Raw genomic sequence first — 20,359 nt, 5'->3', positions numbered from 1 at the left:
AAACCTGGATTTATCCAAGAAAATCTTCCTATTTCACAGTTATTAAAAAAAAATGTAGTTGATAGTATTGTTTCCCATAGAAATTAAGATAAAGCCTAGAGTGTATCTTGAATATATTCAGTGTTTTCTCACTCTCTTGTACAACAGTTTATCATAATATTTCATAATGTGTGATTATCTTCTATGACAGCCCTTTAATATTTAAAAAAATGCATTTCTTATCAAACTTTTTTTTTTTAAATGTACAAATTAAGGCTTGTGTGAGCTGAAATTCGTAGTGAGAAGTAGTCTTATGTGTGATAAAACCAAGTCAAAGGTAGAACTATCGAAAACACTGGGCTGTCCATTCTTTTTCAGTGGTCACATGACGGCCTTACGGAAGTTTTTGCAATTTTTCGCAATCAAAGTTAGCAAGAAATAGTCGAAGACACAACGGAAGACAGAGTGCGCAGTCCTAAAACTTTGAACTCCAAACAGTTGTTTAGTCTTTGTGATATTTTATTTTGAAATGTTTAGACGGAAACAGTATTCTTCTTTTTCTTCACCTTAACACCGCCTGTCTAATTGTTGCTGCTGCTGCTTTTCATTCGCGTGAAAAATGTTATCCGCTATTCGGCGTCGGAGTTGTGGCCGCTTGTTGAACCCCAAAATACTAAATTTGATTTTGTTTCAGTGAACTGGATACATCAACGACTTAAAAGGTAAGTGCATGACAAGAAGTTATTACTGTGTTCAGATATAAACTTTACGAAAACAGTTGATAACAAGAGTGTCTTAAACTCAGCAGAACTAAAAACCAAACTCAGGGAGAATTAAGTCCTGACCATTAACCTGACCTGCTGCGACAAAAACAACCTTAGTCGGTCTTATTAACCCAACATACAAAACAAAAACCATGTAAGGAAACATGTTCGTGTTAAGACCGTTAGTCGTGTCCACTTCTGCTTTTAGTAAACTACCTTTTAGTCTAATATAGTGAAGAACAGGAAATAATTCTCGACCTTCATGGTTAATTTTAACTTGCTAGTTGTGCTTGGCTGCTCTTATCTTTCTTCGGGAAATGCTGAGAGGAAATGTGCTGACGGGGTTGTTTATCCCCAGTGGAATTCGTTATTTTTAAGCTGGCCGAAGGGATGAATTTGACCATTAAATGGAGGTTTTTGAACCACGTCTACGACTACACCTGTCGGGAAAAGAGAGTATCAAGCTTTATGATGTGAGAGCTGTCAGACAGCAGGTGGATCTGACCTGAGACAGGTGGACGTCCAGGCCTTGCATATAGATCCAAAGCAGGGAGTTTTACATTCTCTATTTATTGGCCTTTATCTCTACAGCCCACACTACAGCTAGACCCACGTATGAGGTTTGTTTTTTAGTTCCACATGTGTGTGTTTTTAGAGATGTGATAAATAAGCTATCAGTTGTTTAGATAAGTGGAAACTCTGATAGTGTTTCCCCTTGCTGTGTCAATTCACTCAGGGGCGATATTATTTGCATGGGTTAAGCCTAAGAATTGCAAAATCCATTTTGCATGAATTGCTTGGTCAACAGACTTCTTAAAGCCTGTTTAAAATATTTGTGGACAGTTCAATGTTCTCAAAGAAGCTGGGCTCCTAAATGTTACGTCAATTGTGGTTAGATGTTGTTCAGGTGCATATTTCCTGCAGAACTCGCTCAAACTCAGGTGGGTTTATCCCTCCTTTAAGAAAACGTAAACAGGATCATATATGCATTCAGAGCAGTGATGGAAGGAGTGTCAGAAAAGGGTTTTCAAACTTATTGATTCAAAGGGCAACACAAAATATAAGAAGATACCTTACAGATATCATTGTCAGAGTTCGTGATGAGTGCGTCTGAATGTCTACTTTTAGCCTCGAAGTGCTTGATGATGGGATGTTATTTACCAAAGTGAATATGAATACATTATTTCCCTACCCTTCAGTTATTGTTTCAAAGAAGGCTTTAAGTTAAGCCAAAACACATTCACAATCTTGATTGGAATTGGTTGTGCTTCTTGCTGAGGATGTAAGCTCTGAATTATTTAACGGTCTTTGACATCAAAATGCAGGGAAAGCTTTGTGTGTCTGTCTATCTGTCTTTCCTTATGTCCCTTGTGTTTACCACTTTTCCATATGTTTTTTTTTTTTCGCTCTTCAGTTTTTTCCTCTCCATGTGTCTCATAAGTTCACATGATAACTCTCTTCTGAATCACTCTATAATGAGGTGAGAGGGGGGATTACCTCACCGGTTCAGGACGCATCAAGCCGCCTGACAGTTGTATTACACATGCTTGTATAAAAAGCCAAGTTGTGCAAGAAGTGATCACTTTTGGCAAACACTAAAATTACATTAACAACTATAGAGTTTATTCCAGGTCAGTTTACGTGGCTTCTGTGGATAAACGTGATGCCATTTTTTGTGATCTTTTCTATCATTTAATGAAATAACATGAAATCATAGGTCGATGCATATACGTATCTTCTTCATCCTTCCAATCTTAAGCCTCCCTTGCACCCGCACCCAGCCCATGAAGTATGGATACAAACGTAATATTGTTAATGATACATAAACAGCACACACACATACTCACACTAGGGAGTGTGTGTTTGTGTGTGTCGTGCACTAGCGCAAGCTTTTGTATCAGAATGATCTGACGGAAAGACGGCTTCTTTTTAAATAACATTTTACATTTTTACACTGATGTATGCAGGATAAATAGTGGTGACGGTTTTACTGAGTTTATTAGAGAGGTGAGGCTTAAACTTTATGGTTATTATGAGGATGTAGATTGTTTTGCTGTTGAGTTGTACTACATTCGTCTGACAGGTGTAAATAATATTTAGTCTTACCAATAGTGGTTAGCTGCTACTTTTTAAACTGTTCCTAATGGTATATAGGAGTAGTTTCGACATATTGAATAGAGTGATCAAGTTTCAGCTCACTCCTGTGAAGGTTGTAACTTTGTGGTATCCTCAGTTTGCTCTTGCGTTTATCAGCTGACTTCCAGAAGGCCCATCTGAAGTCAAAACATTGTTTTCGTCCCAGGCTGATGACTTCGGTCCCATTTAAGGACCCAAAGGTTAAATGTGGTTAGTCAGTGGAGGGTTACCATGGGAAACTTCCTGCTGTGAAATGTTTTAGCCTGAAGATTTAGAGGCACACACACAGGCTTGTTCATCAGTGGACATTGTTCAGTTGCATTTCTTTACTGGCAGGACTGAGTCACTATTGAGTCTTAATGACAGTGGGCTGAAAGCAGCAGTGTGTGGTGGTCGGTTTATGAGTCATTGCCAGTGTGTGAGTGTGAGTCGTTTTTTTTTCTTCAGAAATCCTTTTAAATACACCTTGATGGGAATCTAAACTTCTAGGAATATTTACTCTTAAGTGGCTCCAGAAGTCATTTAGCCAACGAAAAAGTGAGTTTAGAAATTGATAAAGAAATTGAACTTTTCAACATTTTTTTTTTTTTTTAAACTTCTTGACAAGAAAAAGCTATTTAGACCCGAGTCTCCTTTAATGAAGTAACCACTCCAGTATATCTCTGAGAAGGTAATATCATTTATATTTTCTTTGCGACATGGGCAAACTACTGTCAACAAGCCCTCTTATCTTCAGCTCAAATTAACAGACTGCTCCTACAGTTACCATCACAAATAGAATCTTCTTCAGGAAATCCTGCAAATCAGTCAACTACAGAATTGGCCTAGAGTGGAAACCAATATGAAACTTAGCATAGGCCCACAATACCGCCTTTTTCCCCCTCCACATGCAGATGTAGAACCACAGAAAAACAAAATTCAAGGTAGTGATTTTGTTCAAATGTTTTGCTTTGTTTTCTCTGGACAATTTCAACCTAAAACCATCTCTGTCAAGTGTCTTGCCCAAGGACACATTGGACATGTTGCTGCAGGAACTGGGGATCGAACCCCCAACCTTCCAGTTTAGAGGCAGATGATTCTACCAACTGAGCCACAGCCACCCCATGTCCTAAAGTGGTTTCAAATGCTAATAAACAGAATGTGATGATTTGCAAAACTTTGAAAGTCCATATATGATTGAAAAAAAGCCACAAAGACAACATGTCAGATGTTAAAACTGAGAAATGTCATTGTTTTGGAAAATTATTTGCCCTATTTGAATCTGATGCTGACAACATGTTTTTTTAAAATTAGGACATTTCCAGCAAAAAACCCCACATCCTCATAATAATAATAACCACACAGTTCCATCACCACATCTAATAAATGTAATACAACATCATTTAATGCAGGATAGTTGCATTACACTAGCTCAGTCTGTGATCCTTGTTTTCTTCCCCTGTGAAAATGTACGGTCTTAAACAAAGTATATGACCCAAGCTTAAGCCTACTGTATTGACTTTTTAAACAGGGTGCATGAATTGAATAAAATAAAGTCTACACAAGTTTAAATATTTGATATGTTGTATTTGTTCTATTCTCAATTAATAATATTTTGCAAATCATCCCATTCTGTTTTTATTTGTAAGTTTACACAATGTCCCAAAATTATGAAGTGAACAATTTGGCTCAGTGAGAGGTGTTGCTCACTTCTACTTGAAGCACTTTTATGCTTTGTGTGTGTGAAGTGCAGTACACTGGGTTATAGCACCAAATATGCATTCATAGAGCACACGTAATGTCAAAACAATTGTAGAGCAGACTAGTTACAAATTTAAATATCTGTTCTATTCAAAACCGAAAATTCAGATCCTGTAATAACCTCCACAGTTATTTTTTTCTTACAGCTGCCTGATGAAGATAATAACCGTTTAAGGGACGCAGATGCTTCTGCAGAAAATAGTTAGTTCACATATTTTTAATAGCCCAAGAACACACAATATAATATGTTGATGTTTCCAGCATGATAGTGCATAGTATGCTGTCAGTAACATGCCTGACACTAGGAAGGTGTTGCTTAGGTGTCAAACGCTGTGTCAGTGTAATGTGTGAAAAATAACTTTCGTGAGATGTAAATGTTTTTTTGCCTAGTGCTTAAGTACAGTCTTATGAGTTAAAGAAACAACTTTAGTGCTGAGGAGACCCACTGGAGATGAGGGCCTGACATTATCAGGCGCAAATCAGAGAAAAATGAGAGAAAATGAAACGTCCACGCTATCTGCTGTGATGAATTACATCAGCTTCTACACAAAGCTTCCACACACAATATTTTAAGGTGAGCTCTGGTTTAGGAGAGATTGGTCAGATTTAACAGTAGGGTTTCCACCATGCATTTCCCTCCTTCTTTTCAGTGTGTGTGTACTTGCCCAGGCAACAGAATGCCCCATTGTGAAGGCAGCACAGAGACTCTGTTATTGGCTGCTTTGTGAGTGGGAGGGAGGTAGTGCAGAGAAAGATGGAGGGAGGGAGGGAGGGAAAGATAAAGGACCTGAAATGTCCAGGGAGCAAACTGCTTGTCGTGTATTGTAAAAATAAAATAAAAGCACAGGGAGTCAGCCGCTGATGTGCAGAATTTATGAAAAATCTAAAATTTTCTCGGTATTATGTGAGTTCATGAGAAAGTTCTTTGTTTATTGAAGCAGTTCAAGAAACCTGTTGACAGTCACATGAAAATATGCATGTATAATTATTTTCTTTATTTAGGTCTGCAGTACACAGAAGATTAGCAAAAGACACAGAGAGGAAGCACATATGGAAATAAAAAAGCAACTCCAACAACCATAAAAATGTTTAATCTACTGTATATGATAAGTTGTAATATGTAAAAAAAAAATACTTATACATTCAAGAGCCGTCCCTCTTTTGCAGAGGCCTGCTGGCAAATTAAAACAAATATTTCTACACTGCAAAAGCTGTTGGATAAAATAATTTATACGGATCATTATAGTGGGTGAATCTGGATTATATTTCTTAATGAGAAGCTTTAGTCAGGCAGAGAATAATTATTTTCATGTGTGTTCTGTTTGGTCATAAAGCTTGTTCTTTTTGAAACAGTAAACTACTGAGAAGTGTTGTTTCACAATACCTGAATATTTTTGAAGACTGTTAGTCAGGTTGTAAATCATCAGCAAGACTATACTCTTCGTGCTTCATCAGTTCATCAGTCACACTGGGTGATTTAGGATGTAACTACTTTCTGTATTCACAGCTGTGTGACTCCTGTGTCACACATCATGCATGAGATCCAATTCACTGTTATGCAGATGACACATAGCTTTACCTTCCAGTTACCACCAGAGCTTAGTTTACTGGATTCCCTCCATGTTACAATTAAGCCTCTTACAATATAGTCACTTTATCAATGTGTGCTTACAGCAACCTCCTCATGACAGATCATATATGGCTCAGTTATTCAATGGCATTGAAACATAGTGAGGGTGTAACTGCGTGATGTTTAAAAAGTTTTTCATTTGTTCTTGCCCTCTATTAAGCACTTGTGCTACACACACACACACACACACACACACACACACACACACACACACACACACACACACACACACACACACACACACACACACACACAACAGAACATGAATGATTAAGGGCCTTTCTAGTCCAAATTGCTGAGGTGATAAATGTCTTCTCAAAAATGCTGAGACCTGCTAGTTAAAATCTAGGAGTGTGTGTATTCTCGTGTACATTTCGCGTACGTGTGTTTGGTTTATGAGTAACACCCCAGTGACTGCTGAGGACCAACCAGACTTTAATCTGCCTCATGAGGTGTTTCTGACTTCCTCAATTTAAAAATAGGAACTGTGTTTGATCAGATAGGAGATTGACACAGCCATGTCCTTGCGTCTTGTGTGCTCAGCCTTGGCACAGAAAACATTCAACAGGAAATGAAATGCACTCATTTCAGCATACTCAGGCACTTCTTGTTGGCATTTCTCGGGCTGGATGTTGTGGGTTTCTGTGTGCTCATCCAGCCCCACTAGCCCTCACATCAATTACCCAATGAAATCAGGTCTGTGTCACATTTTTTAGCTTCTCAGGGCAATCTGTCTCAAGTGTATTTGAGATATAATCTACCGCTGGTGTATTTGCTAAATGCTCCATACACAGCGTATTAATGTGAAATGTAATCAAACACTGCTGAATTCAGTCTTTTTTTCATAGTGAAATACCCTTTTTAAATGTAATATTCAAACACATTATATACTGCAATAAGAAATGTAATAGTTTCATTCATTGTAATGTTCATTTTGTGTTTAAAGGCATCATGGATGATAGATGTTCTATCAGCCTATTTCCAATGAAGTGTACTCTCTGTGTACTTTCATTATTGTGTAATAAGGATCGTAGCTCTCAGTTCACTCATGTTTTTTTTTAGTGTATTAGCTCACGTTGCATTGAGATGGAGTTTTAAAAAGTTTAATCTACTTTTAATTTTTCTCTTAGGCACATTTGAACTGCCTTAGTACAAGTAATATTCAGTCTAGATGGCCACATAGAAAGCTGTGTGTTTGTGTCCGTGGGTCAGCCTGGCAAACAAGCAGCTTCCTTTGTAGTCTGAAGAGTGAGGCATAGCGATAAAACACAACACATTCAAGAGGTGTTTGATTGAATGTTTTTTTAAAGCAACAAAATGGCTTTTGGAGGTCCAAAGTTATTTTGCTGTCAGGATTCCTTTAACTGATGTTTTTTGGTAGTGCTGATTTATAATGACAACAGCCCCCCTTGTGGTATTGCTCACAGTCAGGCAGGTTTGAATCATGGGAATGCTGGGAGCTGGCGCTGCCTGCTGTTGTGCAAACCAGGACCTGAAATTGTGACTGATCTTCCAACTGAAAACTTTTAGGAAAAATGTTTACTCTTAGACAGTTATAACACTGGCATGATGTACATAAATTATAAATGAAGACGTACAGAACAGAGTCAAGAAAGCGAGAGCTGGTGTAAAAAGATGAGGAGGCTTTTTGTGAGGCTGGTCTTGAATCCACTTAAGCAGCCTTCAAGTGTGTGTTTGGGAGAAGTGAGCCAGTCGGTATGAACGTGCTGTGTGTGCCAATGCTTGTTGTGTCAATAACACTTCCTCCCATAGTGGTCTGTTGTGTTTTAGTACCGTCAGTGTATCAACTACTGTAAAGAAGCAACGTATGTGTAACACATACGGATGGGAATCACAGCGAGCAATTTAATTCCAAGTTAAATTTGCATCAAAGATCATCTGACCTGAAAGTGTCTGACTTCACAAGCCAAACAGAAGTATGCACACGAAATTCAGCAGAAGTACAGTTGAGAAGGATAACGCTCATCCAAGTGACTGAACTGCTATGCTATCTTTCTGTTCTGGCATCCACACAACTTCCTCCTTTACCAAGGTCATAGTCACAACTGTGACGCCAATTTATCACATACTACTTTGACGCTGCTGGGAATAGTCTATAAATGTGATCTCTATGAATGAATCATCATTTGGTCTGTAATTCTTCTATTCCTCTTTTTTAAAAACTGTATTACAACAGTGGTTTCTTTTCAAATGCTGAATGCAATGCTTTTTTTGTTAGTTATACCGCACATTTTAATTTTTGTCTCTTTCCCAGGTATTGTACACCATGATCTAAGGTGTTTGAAGTTTGCCTTTCCTCTGTGGACAAACTGGCCCTCACAAGCAACAGTCATGTCTCAGTCTGAGTCCTGTTTGTCAGTGTGGGACTGGTTGTGTGTGCTTCGTCTTGAGCAGTATTCTGAGGCATTTCGGAGTGCCGGGCTGGCAACTCTGCAACAATGTCGCACCCTTACACCACGTCAGCTGGAGCATATGGGCATCACCCTGTCAGGTCACAGGAGACGCATTCTGGCTAGCTTGAACAAAACACAGGATAATGTTGACACAAAATCTGATAGACTATCTCATGTTGCACAGTCTGAGAGAGATCAGAGGTTGGAGGAAACAGGACCTGGTAAAGTATTGCAGAGCGAGAGACCTGTGCCCGTCCCAGTGGAAGCTAAAGTTGTCCTTAAGGAAAAGGAGAAACTGAGAAGTGGTGATCCATTGATGACAATGCCCAGAGATAGAGAGCAACCAGTCCCCAGGGAGAGACAAGTTTCAAGGATGAAAGACGAAAGTAGAGAAGGAGCAGAGAAGACACCCGTTCCTGGAAAAAGACAATACTTGTCCAAAGGAGGAGTAGAAGAGAGCAATGGAGGAAAAGGTGGAGAGAGGGAGAGGCCTGTGCCTAAAGAGAGGACTAAGTTTCGCCCTAGTGCTCCAGTCGATTGCCAACCCTGCCCCGATGATTCTCCAACTTCTGACACCTCTCTACCCCCTGTCCCCCCACGAAGCACTCCCAACTGCCCCCCGCAGCGCTTCACCTCACCCTTGAACCCCTCACCTCCACCTCGTTCACCTGCATCACCCAAACTGGACCAACATGATGTAACAGCCCCACCTGTACTGAGCAGATCTGTGTCCAAGAGTGCATCCCCAATCACAACCCCTTCCCATACTCCCACACATGCCCCTCTTCACCCTCCAAGTTTCCCCTTAGCCCTAACTCGGCCTCAGACATTAGCCATTCAGCCACCTGGCCAACATTTAGGCAGTGATGGAGGAAGAAAAACATCACCTGTCTCACCCATGGCTTCCCCCAGCGATGACAGATATGTTCCACCTCTCCCTCCAAAAGTGGGAGTGGTACCAAAGTGCCCTCCACCAATCCCACAACGGATTCCAGCACAGTCTCCCAGAAAGAATAGGTAAGGCATATGTTTAAATTGAAACACTCTCCGCCCAAAGTTTCCTGTCTCTCTTCAGCTGTTAACATTGGGGAAAAAAACAAGTAACAGATTAACTTCATATGTTACTATTACGATCAGTCACTCCCTCCTCAGTATGGTTATGGTCCCCCTCTCTGGGCCTCTTGACCCCCCTGTCTTGACTTGACTCCTCCTGGTTGAGTGTTAACATTTTAGCCTTTCTTCCCCTTAAATATACATCTGTGTTGTGCATGGTCAGTAATGTTAAATATAGAGGAAAGGGTGACTTTAATGTTGAAAGAGACAAATTCAATTGAAAAAGGGTAAGAAAGCTCATCTCTGTACAATTTTAATTCTTAGAGCAGTGGTTCTCAACTGGTGGTTAGGGACCCAAAAGTGTGTCGCAGAGCCAATTTCAGTGGGTCGCAAACATTTAACTAGAAAAAAAAAAGTATAAATAGTCTATGAAGTGCTCATAAAACAGCGCTCTGTTCCTTTTCTTTGTTCTGTCAAATGTGACGTACCATTCGAGGTCCGAACTGCACTATTTTTCATTCAATAAATCTGACTGGTTGAAAAAATATCAGATATTTTGGTCACCATTTTCATGAAGGAGTTGGTGTTGGGTCCTTAGACTAGACCAGTTGAGAACCACTGTCTTAGAGTATTATGCTGCCATCTATTGGACAAAACGAAACATTGCAACTCCTTGTCATTTTTCACTTGTGCCGCAGTCTAGACACAAAGTGTTATTGGTGGCTTTAAACACACCCGAATATTAAAAATAGGATCTTTTCTAAAACTGAACGGCCAAAACATTATGACTTACAGCGGTGAACTAAAGCTGGGTGGCCAGTTGATTACACATGTGAACTTAACCCTTTTCAATGTACATCTAAGTAGCCTGCCTATCTGTGAGGCTGCTGTCTGTTTTTGTGGTTTCTCATACCTGACCACTGGAGTGTGATATGCACGATGCTTTTTTTTTACAAAGGCTCTGTGGTGACCTTTTCTCAGCTATTATTTTCCTACATTGTATATGTGAATCTGCTTTTTGCAGGGTTAAAAAGGTTTCACTCTGGTAGTTTCACAGGCTCTCTTGGACATTGAAACTGTGGATGTTATATTTCAGAAGTCATAAAGTCATTTGTTGTTTTTTTGTAGTTCCAAGGTAAATAATGTAATGCTTGGAGCTCCTTTCCTGTGTGTTTTGTCAAAAGTAACTTTAGGTTTGCCTTAGGCTTTGAGTTTGCTAACTTCTTAGTGTCATGCTTTTATTTTCAGTGTGTGTATTAAAGGGAAACAATCTGTAGAAAGAGGGAGGAAGTTACAATGGAGAACAAAACAGAGCGGTTACAACTCCTCATTAGCTTCTGTGATTGACCTAGACAGAGAAAGAGAGAGTATCACAAAAAGACAAAAGAGAAAAAAAAAAGTCATTTTATATTAGAACCTAACTTCACTTTTGGAAGCCTCCACTAGTACACGTTCACACGCTCTCTTGTTTCCTTGTCAACGTGCTTTGTTGTCTCCTCCCATCTTCTGGTTGAACAGTCATTTCCTCCTCCTTCTTTCCTTTTCCTCTCACTGTTACACGTTTGTGTACGCTTATGCCTTTTGTATCGTCATGAAAGAGGACTCCCTTTGAACATGTCAGGACAGGTAAAGTTGATGCTTATCTTATCTGTACTGTTACCTCTCAGTTTGTACTTGCATGCGCTCACACCTCCTTCCTCACCTCCTCACTTTGTTTCAGTGTTTCAAACAAGGAAGCTTTATCTTTTTTTAACTGTGTTCTGCTGTATTATAGTTGGGTGGAACCTTTTTTCAGCTGATTAGAATAATATTAGTGCAAATTTGATCAAGTTTACATGAGACTAGTTTACCTTGACCAGAGTAGTAGTGTTGTCACAGCTTTGCACAGGTGGTACACAGACATATTTGATGACATAGAGAACAGTTATTCTGCTCGCCCTTTGGTTGTTAGAGTTTAGGTTGCAGACATTGATGTAAGTGAATTATTTTTATAATTAATAAACCATTACGATGAGATCATGTGAGGGCTTGTGTTTAGCTGTAGTGGTCTACAAGTTTTATGTGCTCCCTTTTAGTACTCTCTTCTTCAAACAGATATACAGAACATACTTTGATTTTATGCCACTCAATAGCTGCTAGCTAGCTAGCTGCTGCTTTTGTATGCTAAAATGCCTCATTTTGCTTTTATTCAAGACATGTAAGCCCAACAACAACAACACGCAGGCTAGCTTAAAATGCGTCTCATCAGTCGACATCACAGCAACAGTGTCTGTGTAGCTGCTATCATTGATATGGAGATAACGCGTAAAACTGGGCTCAAAATAATTTCACATAGATCGGTTTGCTAAGAGAAAGGGTGTAGTCATTGCTTCTTCAGCTTTCTTCCATCTGTGTACCAACATAGACTGTGTTAAATATAGCACCCCGCTAACAGCTCCCAGTTCAGCACTCTTCCTCTGAGAAAAAGGAGGAACTGTGTGAACGGGTCAGTTTCCTGTCATTGTGAGCTTAGTCTATGTGTTTAGAGGTTTATTATTAAACAGAGCTAATTAAAAGAGCCGTGAGTTAGCCACTTCTTTGCTTTGTTTTAAGTAGTGGAACCCAAGTGCATTAAAAGGCTTTACATTTTGTCCACAGTGGTGCAAAACTCTGAATGATTCCAAGTGTAAACAGTATACTGTGTAAATCTTGTTTGGATTTCAGTATTGACCGATGAGTCAGACTTGTTTTTTTTTTAACCCTCTGCTTGAAAACAAGACATTTACCATATATGTGTTTGTATGTGTGACAGTTATCTCTGCACTAAAAGTGTAAAAGCTGATCATTGTAATAGTAGAGAGAAGGAAAATCACAAGAGACATAGACATAAAGAGGATCTTACACAACACTTGAGGGAGAGGAAAAAGGCCTATGTGCTCACTCTAGACTTTCCCATTAGCATGGCAATAGTGTCTGAAGGCGTGAAAAATTGTGTGAATGAATGATTTCCACAATTATGGAGTTTTTATATCTGCATTAATAAGTGGAAAATGTGACTGTTAATGTTGTAATTTCAGAGAAGCAGATGAACTGTATTGGTTCATTAACGTTTAGTGTGCAGTGACATATAGCCTATGTATTGAAAAAAAAACATTCCACAATTTTATTAAAGTTTAACTTTGATATGAACATGCAGATATTTGAATGAATAAAATGTTAGCATAGCAATTATTATTATTATTCTTGGCCAGAGTAAATATACATATATTGTCAGGGGCGTGTCCAGAGTTTTTTTTAACAGGGGTGGCCCACTGACTAATGCAGGGGTGGCATGAAGTTTGTGATCACAAATATATTAAAACATTTAACCCTTTCTATCCCCACTAATATGTACATGTGAGTAACACACATTCTTTTAACATATACATCTTCGTAGCTTGATTCTTTAGGGAATCAAAATCAAAGATGTATGTGCAAAATCACAGTTTAAAGTGCTTAGAAATTTGCATGCAAACTCTTGTACACTGTGCAACTTGCATATGTACATTTTGTGGCAAGTTAGTCAATTGCAAGTTGGATGGATTTGTTTTATGGAAAGAGTAAAGCATTTATTTACAACTGAATGTTCTACAAACAGCCTGTTGAAAACAGCCAGAATATTTGATTTGTACTTAAAGGGATTCTTCACCCATTTGCATTATACTTTATATCACTAGAAACCTGGTAGTATTTTTGAATGGTCAGGCATCCCGCCCTCATTTTCCCCTGAGATGGGAAATCTTTGTATTTTTAAGTCTGAACTGGAGCTTCCAGTGACGCAAAATGACGATTTTTGCGTCATTGGAAGCTGTTGCGGTTAGCGAGGTGAAACTACAACGCTAGTTCCTCATATTTTCGACCACTGAAGCTACAGACCAATCACAGATCAGTGGGTGGGCACTCACGCCCAGAATCGAAACTTAACGTCCGCCATATTGCTTGGAAGCTATGCTAACAGGCTCTATGGAGAAAGCTGATAATGGCGAAAAAAACATAAATATAGCGGCGAGACGGCTGCTGCCGACAGGCCGGTCTTGTGTCTTGGCTGATGCGGCCGCCGGGCGCTGGCCGCGACACAGGACCAGCTTGTCGGCAGCAAACGTCTCGCTGCTATATTGCCGTCGGCGGCCGCTGTCAACTCAGCAGCCAGGACATAATGCTTGCCCCTGTCGGTGGCGGTGAGGACGAGGAGCTGGGGCCTACTCAAGCTGGGGCGGACTGGTAGTGTCGGTGTCTGGTAGAGTCTGTTTTCTGCCAGGAATTTCCAAGATCAATACTGGAAGAAATTTCGGAATCTGTTGAGGAAACAGCCGTATGTGTTGAAGTAAATTTGTCTGTAAATGTTTTTATTATTATATTTCTACTGCTATACTGTATATTTTGGAGAAACTGTATCGATCGAATTTCCCTCTGGGAATAATAAAGTATTTCTGATTCTGAACTAGAGGACCTTAGTGGGAGTGGCCTGCGGTGCTGTGCATTCTGGGATTTGGTGTCTTTCATCAACATGAGCCAAAAAGACACTTTCTGCCTTTTTATGGCCAAGAAGGCACCAACTTCAAAATGTATTTCTCATTTCTACTACATATATGACCCAATGTCAATACAGATTCATGTTTCAACGGGTGAAGTATCCCTTTAATCCTCTAATTAGGCAAATAGCCAAGTATATTAGGATTTTGGGGTGGCACCTAGTGTGGACAATCTGATTTTAAAAGGGGCCCATGCCACCCCTGGACACACCCCTGGACACACCTCTGTATATTGTGCCTGTGTTACTCTGTTTGACTTTCCAATTGGTGCTCCTGTATGCATTATCAAAATAAAAGTGCCAAAACAGCAATGGCAGTACTGGAACAATTACTCAATGTCTCACCAGCATACTATATCCCCTGTGAACACATACTGTGTTTGTGTGTGTGTGTTTACAGGGGATCCCGAGGTGTGCTGTGTTTACATCCAGATCTTTCAGGTTGAGGCAGGTTCAGACTTGCAGCTTAAAACAGAAGGAGAGGGAAAACCAGTCAGTCAGAAGAAGAGCAGAGGGAATGCCGGTTAGATCTGGGACTCATTTTTGCACCACTGAAAAAAGACTTAAGAGCAGCCATCAACAATGAGGATTTTTTTTTCTTCTTCTGCTTTTTCCTTCAGGATTCTGGGATAGTTTTAACTTCCTGCAATGATTGCTGCAAATTTTGTTGCCGGCAATCTTTTTTTTTTGTATTCAGTTTTTGGATAAAACATTCAAAACGTTTCATTTTCTGAGTTTCACAATGGAATAAAAAAAGACAAGGACGAAGAACAGCACAGGAGAGGGGCTTTCTTACCTATAGAGCATGTATAGAGTCAGCCGTCTGTTTGGGATTTTCACCAGACCTCAGATTAACACGGTGCCTGAGGACTCACCTGCTGCTCTCAAAACCTCTGCTGACATGTCCTGTTCCCCTTTATTCCCCAGCCCCTCTCCTCCACTCCCCACCAAGACGGTTGCTAATGAGTTGCACAGGGAACAAACTCCTCTGGTCCCACCTCGCATCAGGACACTTAAATCCCAGGAAAACACACAACAGCCATCTCAAGCTGACCTTCAAAAGGCTGTGTCCGATAAGAGGGTCTCCCAACCCCTGCATGAGCACAGTGAGTACCGTAGTAACTGCATAATAGTTTCTGAAAGGAATATATACTGGAGTCACCACATTGAATAAGGGACTGAGATAAAGAAAGTAAACAACATGCAACAGAAGTTCACGTGATTGTCATAGTTATTTAACACCTTATCCCCTAGACCACATGAGCTAACATGCTTATCAACCTGACAGAAACGTACTCTTGTTTTGTCTTTCAATAGAATGCAGTCTTCCCTTGATATTCTATATTTGTTCAAAGTTATGAGGCAGAATTCAGGAGAAAAAGTTAAAATTATTCAGATGATCAATTCAGCTCTGGGTAGGAATTGAGAAACAGGTGGCAATAATTTATTTTACTTACTCAAGTTGATCAATTTAGAGTCCCTTTTTATGTTGAACTATTCCAAGTATCACATGGAAAGTTTGCTAAAAGGATTTTTTTTTTTTACCACCATCACTCACAAGTCTTTAGTTTACTGTGGTTTTGTGCTACTGATGTTGGACATGCTACCAAGGTGCAAGGAATTTAAGCTCCTGTGCTTGAAAGGAACAATATTTGACTCTAAAAACATCAGTCTCTACTCGTCCTTATTATAAACGTGTCCTGTGTGCCAGAGAAAATATGACTCTGAGAGAAAGCTACTTATCTGTTGGTTGCATTTCAGTCAGGAAAGGTAGATTCTAAATGGATGTCTTTTTTTCTTGTCTTAATTAGACTCGGATTCACTGGATGATGACTCTGACGACTACGAGGATCCAGTCTTGTTTCACCCTAGTGTTCATTGCATGAAAACACCAGACAGGGTAAGTGAGATTATTTCCCTCTGTTACACACTCCTCTTCCTCTTCCCTTTCCTCTTGCTCTTGCTCTCCTGCACATTGTGGATGAAGTCTGTCTGCTCCTATAGGATATGTCCCTGCAAGTTCCCAGAACGACAAAGGAACGGTACAGTTCTCTGTGCAGCGATGATGAGCTGCTGGATGATGATGAGTGAGTCACGCATCAACACACAAACACACAATTAACTTAAACTCACAAACTCATATTCTAATAAACAGTACACATGAAGAAAGATAACAAGCTGGTTTTTACAGAGTATATCATTTCTTATATGCTCCACTGTAACTTCAGTTCGCTCAACAATACACTTCCTTTGCCTGAGTTGTCTTTGCTTAAGGGTTTTGGTTGAATAAATGTAGCTGTATTTAAATGTAGAAGCCTTACTTATAGACTAAGCACAAAGTGGATGTCTTGGGAGTGTTGCTGTTGTTCAGTGCAGAACATGAATAGGGGTGTTAGAGAGCTTTGCATTGTGGCAAAAGGTCAAACATGACAGCCTTATTACATCACACTGTGCTTCTGTCTCTGTTGGTGTGCCGGAAACTACTTCACCATGAAAGGCTTTGATCTCTGTGCATTAGGTCATGATACTACTCTTTCTAGTAGTGTTGCACTGTATACACACATTTCAGTTCAGTACTAGAAGAATAACAAAAATATGAATATAACCACAGATTAGAAATGTGCCCTGATGAATATGAAATTGGGAGATTGAAATGAGATGTTTAAGTTGTCTTGATGATTATGTATTATGTTTACAATTTCATTGTTAATGTTATTTTTAAACTTAAGGTTGTTAACAGACTGTTACCAGCCCTTCATCTTACTTCTGAACCATTATGTATTGCACCACAGGTCACACCTACCCAATCACAACACATTCCCACACTGATGGTAGACGCTGCTATGTAAAGTGTCCATCAGTTTATTAAATAATCAATTCTTACACATTCAAATGCCACTGACGTAGCAGCGATAGCGATTTGGAGTTAAGTGTCTTGCCCAAGGACACTTCGACATATGGCTGCAGGAGATTGGGTTCAAAAACTCTGAGCCACAGACGCCCCAAACAAAGCAAATTTGCCCAAAAAATCTTTGTTTTTGAAAGTTGGGTTCATCAGTTTTTATTTTAGCCTTTCTGTATCATCCAGGAAAATGGCACAAAACTAAGCAAAACTGTGTCCCCTGTGTGTTTTCTACAATTTGAATTATTTAAATGAATGATGATTGATGATTATGTATCCTGCTAGATTACATCCAGTAGTTGTTGGCCTATAAAAAACGTGAATATGAAGTTAAAAGTGGAAAAGAGCTGCATTTTATTTGCAGTAAATTATTGGCCTATGCAGCTTCCTAGGCTTTTCACAATGCAACAATAATTAAACCTCAGATGAACGACTGTTTGAACAGGAATGCTCCTCCAGCACACCTGTATCAGTTCTCTATGTCAATCAATCAAACTTTATTCATATCGCACCTTTCAGACACATTAAATCGCAGTGCTTTACAAGAGTGCAGAAAAGTTATTGACGAAAAAGTAGTTTATAAAATCATTGAGCGACTAATGTACACCAATAAGAATTTAATAAAATGAAAAGATGGATCAAAAAGAAATAAAAAGACAAGACATAAAAGCAATAATATAATAAAATGTATACATCAAAGAAAACATTTAAAATTGTAGTTAGATAAAAAGACAATGCAATAATGCTAAGATTGAATTTATGTAAAGCACTATATAAAAGCCAGACTGAATAAATGAGTTTTAAGACTGCCTTTAAAAATCTCAATATTCTCGGCTCCTCTCAGACCCTCAGGAAGGTTGTTCAACAGTTTCGGAACGCGACAGCAGTCATGCCAGTATTAAACAGGAATGCATTACGATTTTTAAAAAAAGATTTATTTTGGGGCTTTTTATGCTTTAATTGAGAGATAGGACAGTGGATAGAGTTGGAAATCAGGGAGAAATAATGGGGAATGACAGCTAAAAGCTAAATTCGAACCTGGGCAGCCCGCTTGGGCGTGCACTAACCACTGCGCCACCAGCGCCCCATGCATTATGATCTTAAGACTGATATGTGGTTTATCATGCTTCATGCCAATCATCAGTTGAACAAAAACACTGGAGTTAAATTTGAGGCAACTTTGCATGAGATTGTGAAAGCCGACTTTAAAGTACTGAGTGAAAGTAAACCTTTAACATAGTTAAGTTAAATAAAAGACTTAGTGGCTACTTTTTCATACAATTAGTGAAATATTTATTAGTTTTCAAAAATCTACATTATTATAATACAAATCTGTGAGTTTTCTTTCTGTTAATAATTAAACTAATTGTTTGTTGTGTGCTTTTTTCTGCATATCCAAAGGCCAACCCTGTGGCAGGATGAGGTTCTCAGTAACCTGCAAGGCAGTGTCTACCTGCCAAAGTCAGGCAGACTGGCTCAGGCCACTAAAGAGGACAGCTCTCAGCTCGCTGCCGTCATCAAGATGGGCTGGCTGGACAAGAATCCACCTCAGGGGTATGAATGAAAATGTATAACTTTATAAACACAAATCATAAGGTCCTGCAGCATCGGTGTATTGAACTGAAATCCACACAGATATCTGCAATGTACATGACCTTTGCACTTCAAACGTGGTATTAATACAGAACATGCTGTAAAAGTTTGGTTCAATATGTTTTATGCTTTGCATGGACTCTAAGGCCCACCATCGATAATTATTTTGATATAAACAATAATGATGTTTCAGAGTTGAATAACTTACATCCTTTGGCTGAGTTCCTTTTGTATTTCAATAAAAGGAGAAGTTGCCAAAAGACCCTTTTTTTTAAAATGTGTATGTGTGTTCTTGTACACAGGGCCCTTTATTATCAGAGACGATGGGTAAAGCTGGATGTCGACTACCTGAGATACTTCGACAACGACAAGGTAACAACAAACAATAAAGTCATGAATTATTCTTACGGAGGTGCCACTGAAGCATCTAGTCTGTTCAGTCCACATCATCTCAAACCCATGTTTGTAGGTCATTCCTCCTGTCACAATCAAAACTACGATTACAACAACAGCTGGAAAACTGCCAACATATGATGACAGACAGCAGAGATGTTTTTGCAATATCAATGCAGGAATGAGACAGGGTGTGATAGTGTGCTTTAGAATACTCGAGTGAAACCAAGGGGGCATGATCAATAATAACAGATACCAGCAGTAGATCTGTGTTACTTCAACACGTTTCTATGTTCACAACAATTTACAAAGCGCTAAAAATAGGGATTAAAAGGTGGGGGTCCTGTGGTGACATGCTTTACACACATAGTGAAGTCAGTTGGATTTATTCAATTTGAAGTGTGTCCCTCCTTTGAGACAGGCGTGTGACAGATGTCAAAAATGCTTTGCGTGTTTGCTCCTCAGACACAGTACATTTTAATACTGGATTTCCTACTCACTCAAACACACACAAACACACTCATGCACTTCCTGCATGCTGTATGCTACATCCATTAAGGCTTATTTGTGTTGTAGGAGGTGTATTCTAAGGGGATCATCTCTACCGCCTTCATCACTAATGTGAGCAGTGTGGGAGAGCTGAAGTTTGAGGTCGTCACTAACAACCGAACGTTTATCTTCAGGGCTGAAAATGAAGGTCAGTCTGTTTAATCTTCTCGTCTGTGTGTGTGCCTACACCTATAAAAATATTTTCACGCTGCTGTTTGTAATACATTAAAATGAATAGATAATACAAACCTGTAAATTCATACTTTTGTTTACACGTCCTTCCAGCTGAAAGAAACGACTGGGTGACTGTACTGCAAGACTGCACCAGGGGGCGCAAGCCCCGCAATACCATGAGCCCTGGCTCACCTTTGGCCCCAGACTTTCAAGGCAATCTAGAACTAAGGGGGTTACGCTCCAAACTTTATACTGTTGTCGCATTAGATAAAGTCTTTCTTTACAAAAATGTAGAGGTAAGTAGCCTCTTTGTGGGTGTTTGATGAAAAATTATAGTTTTCAAATCAAAAAGTTTAAAAAAATCTATTTTTGTTTCTGCATTTTGTCTTTGTTTGGAAAATATTATGTTTAGAAGAAATTAAATTTTTTGTGTCATATGCCATTATTTATTGTTTAATATAAATGGAGTCAAAGTCTTCTCTT

General features: G+C 39.3%; 1 protein-coding gene across 3 annotated transcripts in view; it reads left to right on the top strand.

Moving 5' to 3' along the window:
* Positions 1-548: 548 nt before the first annotated feature.
* LOC132980296 (arf-GAP with Rho-GAP domain, ANK repeat and PH domain-containing protein 1-like) overlaps positions 549-20,359 on the top strand; it is a 45,805-nt gene continuing 25,994 nt past the window's right edge. For 2 of the 3 annotated variants that reach the window (XM_061046349.1, XM_061046348.1), the window contains exons 1-9: positions 549-701; positions 8,525-9,680; positions 15,193-15,371; positions 16,077-16,165; positions 16,270-16,352; positions 18,569-18,721; positions 19,063-19,132; positions 19,730-19,850; positions 19,988-20,172. In XM_061046349.1, the coding sequence (XP_060902332.1) occupies positions 8,602-9,680; positions 15,193-15,371; positions 16,077-16,165; positions 16,270-16,352; positions 18,569-18,721; positions 19,063-19,132; positions 19,730-19,850; positions 19,988-20,172 (1,959 nt within the window). In that variant the 5' untranslated portion in view covers positions 549-701; positions 8,525-8,601. Of the gene's footprint in view, positions 702-8,524; positions 9,681-11,223; positions 11,343-15,192; positions 15,372-16,076; positions 16,166-16,269; positions 16,353-18,568; positions 18,722-19,062; positions 19,133-19,729; positions 19,851-19,987; positions 20,173-20,359 lie in introns of those variants that run through there. The other variant, XM_061046350.1, reaches the window with a different exon arrangement.

This window comes from Labrus mixtus, chromosome 9, assembly GCF_963584025.1.
Source record: "Labrus mixtus chromosome 9, fLabMix1.1, whole genome shotgun sequence".
Taxonomy (NCBI): Eukaryota; Metazoa; Chordata; class Actinopteri; order Labriformes; family Labridae; genus Labrus; species Labrus mixtus.
The sequence above is the reverse complement of the archived record's forward strand: the minus strand, read 5'-3'. Positions and strand labels throughout refer to the sequence as shown.